General features: G+C 34.7%; 1 protein-coding gene and 1 long non-coding RNA gene across 5 annotated transcripts in view; one reads left to right on the forward strand and one right to left on the reverse strand.

The window, feature by feature from the left end:
• Positions 1-1,222, reverse strand: part of LOC110268801 — a 7,336-nt gene extending 6,114 nt beyond the window's left edge. Inside the window, exon 1 of the long non-coding RNA XR_002357308.1 lies at positions 1,047-1,222. This is a non-coding gene — a long non-coding RNA (uncharacterized LOC110268801). The remainder of the gene's footprint in view (positions 1-1,046) is intronic.
• Positions 1-1,577, forward strand: part of LOC107625202 — a 7,935-nt gene extending 6,358 nt beyond the window's left edge. For all 4 annotated transcript variants that reach the window (XM_016327781.2, XM_016327784.2, XM_016327782.2 and 1 more), the window contains 2 exons: positions 752-824; positions 1,097-1,577. In XM_016327781.2, the coding sequence (XP_016183267.1) occupies positions 752-824; positions 1,097-1,305 (282 nt within the window). In that variant the 3' untranslated portion in view covers positions 1,306-1,577. The remainder of the gene's footprint in view (positions 1-751; positions 825-1,096) is intronic.

Raw genomic sequence — 7,498 nt, forward strand, 5'->3', positions numbered from 1 at the left:
CATTATTGTTGGTTCTCCTTCAAGTCTCTAGCCTTCTTTCTAGTTCTGTCTTTTCTTAGTGTATTCTCCATATTGAACCATTCTGATGTTTTGTATTCTTTATTAATAGAGTGAGCTAGAGAGAAGCTTTAGAAGAGTCCAGAAGAATGTAGAAGAGTCAGAATCAGTTAGAGAATTAGTTAGATTAGTTAAGCAGTTAGGCTGCATTTGGAAGGGATACTGGGACTGAGGGACTGAGATTGGGAGACAAGAGACTGAGAAAGTGAAACTAAATTAAGTCTCTGTATTGTGTTTAGTGTAAAATATATTGGACTAAGTTATGTGTTACTATTATTTTCAGTTTAAGATAAATTTGGAGATTGAGGGGATAGATTTAGAATTTGAAAAGTTAAATGAGGATACTTTTGAGAATAAATGTTATTAAAGTTTCAGTTTTTATTCTACAAAATTTCAGTCCTCTGTGTTCTCTCTTTTTGGAGGTACTAAAGGGACTGGAATTTCGTGTCCCAGTACTGAAATTTTAGTTCCACTCTTTGACTGCCAAACACAATATGGAGTTCCAATCTTTCAGTCTCTGAAAATAAAAGCTACTTTAGAGAGCAATTAGACAAGTGGCTTCTAGAATCTGTTAAGAGTCCAACTAACTTAAGTGCCAAAGGGTATATATATAAAGGCATGAACATAGCAATATTCCTCATAATACCAGTATCATCTCTTTCTCTCTCTCTCTCTAACTCTCTCATTTATATAGGATGCTAGATGTGCTGCTGCTAGTGCAACACAAACCTTGGTACGTCGTTCTCGAACAACTACTATTTCTCCTGGTAATTACTTCTCTCCTATATCATTTATTTCGACGGCAGCCACAAACTTATATTTTGTTTTGTGCTTATACCATATCATGTGTGCTTGTTCATTTGTTTATATGAGAAATACTAAATGTTCCCATGTGGTGCTTAAAATTCTTCCAAGTTTAAAATCTCACATATATTAATAGTCTTTTTATGTTGTGTAAATTAAAAAATCATACCAAGAGTGAAGCTCACCTTATGTGTTCAATGCCAATCAATATGATACGCTTTGTTTGGGATGACAGAGAAAGTGAAGTCCCCTAAACTTGATGACAATGGCCCGGGGTTGCCCCCTCGAGATAATGATGGAAACGGTGGTAATGGAGGTGGAGGTGGTGGTAAGTTTTCCGGTGGACTTATTCTTTTGGGTATTCTTGGGATCCTGGACATTCTAAAGGATATAGAGTGTGAATGGCTCCGCAACCGTAAGCATAGGAGATTTCTTCAAGCATGAAAAGTTACTTGTCATGCATTGCTGTCGATTCTTCTTACATGCTTGACATAGAAACTTGGATTGTTACTCTCAAGTTACAGTTCTCGAGTTTTTCCATCGTCTATTGAGACATGAATTGATCTCAGTTAGAAAAACTTAGATAGTTATGGTGCTCCATAGAAATTAATTCCTATATTGGTACACGTGTTGACTATATAAGACAAGTTTGATCCATTATCTGGACCCTAACCAATTCAAATTTTCGGATAAAACTATTATTTTTTCGGTGTCCATTCGTTTATTTATTTTATTCATTTTTTGTTTGTTTTCTTGTTTTCCTTCCATTTGTCTCTTATGTGTTAGGGGCGTAAAATAGAATGGATTCAATTTCTACGAGGTATAGAATGGCATTCAATTTCTACGAGGGCCAAATAAATGCAAAATACAACAAAAATATAATAAGAAGTTAATATATTCCATAAAAATATATATATATTTAGGTTAATAGTTTAGATTATATCCCATATAAAAGTCGACATTTAGTAAGATATCTTAAGATTTCTGGTATTTTAAGTGGTGTATATGTCATGGAATTAAGATTATCAATTGTGCTTAGTAGTTATATAAAAGGATTCTCACTAACAGTTTAAACATTATTTGTTGAATTTGATATGATATTTATAGTTTAGCTTACTATATGTTTTTTTCTCTCTTAAAAAAAATTGTTTTTTAGATATTTTTTAGTTTTAGCCGGACAAACTAACATCTTATTTATAAAAAATTAAACTACTTGATCTTAAATACTTATAGAAACATGTAAATGCTAAAGGAAGAAAAATTATGTAAGGACTAGGCAATAGATAAATTTAAAAAAACAAAAGCCATGTTACACATTCAAGTTTTTTTGGCAATTAAGTCTAATCAAATTGGATTAAATTTAACAAAAATTAGTTCTATTAGTGAGGGTATGAATACACGTTCCAACTACGTTAATATTTCTACGTTCTTCCTCCTCCTTCTTCTCTTCTTTGCGTTTCTCCCCTTTTTTCGTGTTTCTTCTTCTTCGCATGTTTCCTCCTCCATGTCCTAGTGATTTTGGAGCATCGTGTATTTTTTTGTTGTTTGATATTTTCTTGTTCTATTTTTATTAAGAGAGTAAAATCAAAAGAATAATAAGAAGGTAAAACAACAAGAAGAAGATGAACAAGAAAAGAAGATGATGATAATGATGAAGAAGAAAAAGGAAGAGGAGGAGTTGAGTTATTATTAAGTAATTTCGGTGAATTTTGGATTTAAATAAGGTGTACTTATAGTCTGTGCTTGGTTTGAATTGAGTTTGTATGTGTGCCGTCATCATTAAGTAATTTCGGTTCATTTTGAATTTGAATTTCGATGCATTCTGGTTTTAAAATAAGGTGTACTTTTGGTTTGAACTTGTTGAACTGAATTTGTTTGTGTGTCATCATCATTAAGTAATTTCGGTGCATTCTAGATTTGAATTATTATACATATAAAAAGACGATGGTGATGACAATAATGATAACGATGATGATAATAATGATGACGAAGGAGGAGGAGGAGGAAAATAAAGGAGGATATCGAAGAAATTCAAATGAAAAGGAGGAGGAGAAATAGATGTAGGTGGTGGTGGTGACGACAACAACGAAAGAAATATGAGAAAAAAAAAAGGAGAAAAAAAAGAAAAAATAGGAATATCAGTGGAAAAGGAGAAAAAATGCGAAGAAGAATGTGATATGAAACGGTTATAACAATTTTGTTTGACTTGATTAAGGATTTTGTTTGGTCGTAGAGTTTTATTAAAAAAAAAAAGCTAGATTTAAATTCTTGTAACCATAGAGAATTCCACGCATATGTGTCGTTGATACAGACACTTTTTTATAGAAATTATTGTTTAAAAACAATTGTTTAAGTGTTATTTATCTATGATATAATGTATTATAGAAAACTAATAAAATTTGAGATATTAATGACAAATATATAATACTAAATAATCTAGATTCCAAATTTTGGTTCATATAATAATTTAACATAATATTTATAAATAATATAATTGTTAGTCTTACGTTACATAAGTAATAAGATATAAGCTGCTAAATATAAATGAAAACGATGACTTTCTTTTTTAACTTTTTTTTTATCATTTTCACGGTTTAACATAAAATGAAATTTTGCCAATTGAATATGATATTGTTGTGTTTATGGGAAAAAAAAGACTAAAACTTCAAAGTGATTCTTGACATTGGGTCAGTTATTTATAATCGTCCTTGACTTCTAAAATTTTCTAAAAGCATCTTTTACATTCAGCTCCGAGATTCATAGTTGCCCTTCTACCCTTTTCGGAGCACAATCAGTAAATAGAACAATGATGTGGCACCTCCTATGCCATGCTAGAGCCAACAACGGCTAGATGATGTGGCAAATCTTCATTTTCTATCCAATGTGGTCCTGGTCCCTTTAAAACCCTAAAAGCTAAAAATCATTACTGTATGCAGTATCTCTTCTTCCCTCCTCCTTCATCGCATAATTGTGATTCCACCGTTGTGATTTAAGAGAGATTCCGTTGAAGCTCTGAAGCGATGTTTGGAGGTGAAGGGCAAGCTAGTGGGAGCTCGATACGCTCAACAAGTAGTGGATACAGGGCGAAGACCCAAAATCGTAGCAGGACTGCGCGTGTGCCAGAATGGTGTGGTTGTGGCTGCCGACCTGTTCTCCGGTGATCTGGGACAAATTCCAACCCAAATAAGCCCTTTTTTGGGTGCCCAAATTACAATCTTAGCTGTAATTGTTGGTTTTTACTGATTTTTCATTTCTTTCCCAAATTCTAATTTGGTTATTGAATCATTTATTGATTGCAAACAATTGGTAAAAGATAGTGTGGTTTATTTGTTTGGATAGATGTCGGGCAAGAGGTTATGCCTGCAAAATCAGGAAGTGTTAACTACAATGATGACCAAAAGATGATAGAAGGTTAGAGGCTGAAAAAATTGAAATCTGATGTTAGGAGTCAAAATGTTATGATCCAATTATTATTTCTGGTTGTTTCTGTAATGCTATTGTTCTTACTAGTGGTATTTTGCAAACTTTGAACTCAATGTTGAGTAATGATGCAATTGAGATTTGGTATATGTATAATGTTTTTATGAATGAAAAAAAGTTGCTGAACATCTAACTGTGTTAGCCAACATTTTCGAGATATTAAATATTTTTTATACCACTAAAGGTAATCTGAATATATAGCAATAGCAAAATATAGTAATTATTTTGAATAATGCCAACAAAGTCATGATTCATAAGTTTTGACTGGATTACAAAGCTATAAGTAAGGTGCTGCTAACAAAATAAACATAACCATAGGCCTGATAAGAAAGTAGTCATAAACACAAAGTTATCCTAATAGAAGAAAGGGCCACATAATATAAACGAAGGTAATGAGTTTTTTTTTCAAACTTTTAAATTGTCCTATACAAAATAACTCCCAACATAACAAGCATGTTAGACAAAAGTCATCAATTTTTCTTCCTAGGTGCCTTGAATCCCGGAGTGGGAACGAACTTGAAGAAATTGCCAAGTCTTGCAGTTGTTTCGGAGCTAGCACCTTGCATGGGATTAACTGACGCATGGGCAGAAGTTGGCAGTTTAGACGATTTTCTCTTTGGTGACAACTTATCCGGTCTTGACTTAGTGATGGTACATACTTCAGCAGCATAAAAGAAATGTAGTATATCAGAAGATGCTCTTATAATTGCATAACATTAAACAGTAGCAGCATCAGAATGTCTAAAATTGGGTACTTCCTAACCTTCTTAACTAGTTTGCTCGCCACCCAATTTCTGTTAGCTGCCCTGTTCTTATCTTTCCTTGGACACGTATGATCATTAACGAAGATCATTATTTGTCAACAAGTGTCTTTATGATCCCTTGATGTATACACCATCCATGGGCATCCTTTCACTTTACAAGTAGCTCTCATCCTCACATTGTCATTCTTCGTGAACTTAATTCGTCTGCCCTCTTGGATTGTGAACTTCCTAACAGCCTCCTTAAAGTCCCATTTTGTGTTGAATTTCATTCCAACATCCAATTGCAGTTCTCCAAACTTTATACCTTCTCTAAACATTGGAGAAACATCTTCAGACTCCTTATCTGACCTCTCATCCTCAGAATTTGGAGAAGTCTTCATTTCTTCAAAATGCCACGAATTCGCCCCGTCTAAGTCAGCCCCTGGATCATATGCTTCATCCCCTATTCTCCCACAAAGAATAGGTCTACATCCCATCTGAGACCTCCTCAACAAATGCATCATCGTCAATAGTAACTTGGTCTTTATCCGTAGCAAACGCAATAGCAGGAGCATGTTTAAATCTGATGTCTTTTTTGACAATCTTAGTATCACAAACATCATTAGCATAATCATCATCAGAAGAAGAACTATCTTCGATCTCTGGCTTATACAAACTATCTTTGGCACTATCATATGAACCAGAGGATAGTTCATGACCTCCCTCATGTCGTGCTTCCATCACTGCCTTTTTCTTAGCAACACTTCTCGTACAAGGCCTAAAATTATGGGTGGTTGTTGTCGTTTTCTTCTTGAAGATGGATTTGGATGTTTCAATGAACTTTGGTGTGGATTTGGGTGTTGTAGTTGCACCAATTACCTTCTTTGGGTGGGTATTGACACACTTTTAGGGAGATTAGGCTTAGTAGGAGGCTTCGGCTTTGGATTAGTAGGAGGCTTTGCCTGAGATTGAGGATTTGGATTGGCAAGAGGCTTCGACTAACTTAGAGGTTTTGGATTAGTGAGAGATTCTAGCTTAGTTAGAGGTGTTGGATTAGTAGGAGGTATTGGATTAATAGGAGCCTTTGGATTGTCCATGGTGTTGACAGGCGTTGGCTTGTTTTGGGAGAATTGATTAGTGGGGTTCCTCGTTTTGTCATTAGGAGTGACCATAGCACCTTGTCCTTCTGCAACAACCACTCCTTTATTATCCATGCATACATTTTTCTCCTAACCTTGTAAATATCTGGAGATGACACTCGATGCTCAAAATATACATCTACCAATCCATTATTCTTTTGAGCAAGAAAGCACATCTCCCTAAGATCGTCGTCACTGTTTAAATTCCTTAATCCAGTTTCTAAAGTCCTCTCAGGTACTAGCCACCAACAATGCTGCATCTTGTCATAGCCTAACTCCTTGTAATAATTCTTTATGAAGAAAACATTCAAGGCATCCTCATCCAGATCACCTAGGAAAGTTAAGTTATCAGGGGTATACTTCAATATCCTTTTATCATCTTTCTCAAAGTTTCCTCCATGATGAAACATTATATCTAATAACACATCTATCTGCACCAACAAATCAAAACTATTAGATAACACACAATCATAAAAAATCACTGCAACATCATTCAACAACTATATCATATCAAAAACTTATAAATTAATCACAACTCTTCATTACCACCGTGCATTAACCTAATATTAAAAAAATCTCTATTTTATTGCCAAAAAACAGAGGATAACACACCAAACCCTTTGCCCTAGCAAAGATTCTTAAATAGAACCCTTTAAAATAATGCAGCCATAAAATTCTAGGACAACCCAACACATTAACAATGCAATGATAAACCTTCATAAAAAAAATCGAAAATTATTTCAACCAATACATACCTTCAACGATCCAAAAGATAGAGAAACCATTTGCCTCCAAATGAACACAAACCCTTCAGACGAAGTGTGAGAGTGGAGGAGACGGGGGAACACTAAGTTAACACAGTGCCATTGATAAGAGAAGGGGAAGACGAAGACTGAGAATGGAGGAAACAAAGTGTGAGAGTGTTCAAATAAATATGGTGAAGATAAACCATTTTCAAGAGCTCCAACGCAGAAACAATGTCGTTTCCCTTTTCATTGGGCGCCCAAACAGTACTGCGTCGTTTCACTTGGCACCAGCATGGCATGGGAGGTGCCACATCATTACTCTATTTGCTGACTGTGCGTCGGAAAGGGTAGAAGGACAACTATGGGTCTCAGAGCTGAATGTGAGGGATGCTTTTAAAAAATTTTGAAAGTCAAGGATGATTATAGGTAACTCACCCAATCTCAAGGACCACTTTAGAGTTAATGAGTAATGACATGAAACATTACCGTGATGCATGTTTAGCTTGTTATTTTACCTAGTACTTAACCT

The sequence above is a fragment of the Arachis ipaensis genome, chromosome B02 (assembly GCF_000816755.2).
Source record: "Arachis ipaensis cultivar K30076 chromosome B02, Araip1.1, whole genome shotgun sequence".
NCBI classification, from domain to species: domain Eukaryota; kingdom Viridiplantae; phylum Streptophyta; class Magnoliopsida; order Fabales; family Fabaceae; genus Arachis; species Arachis ipaensis.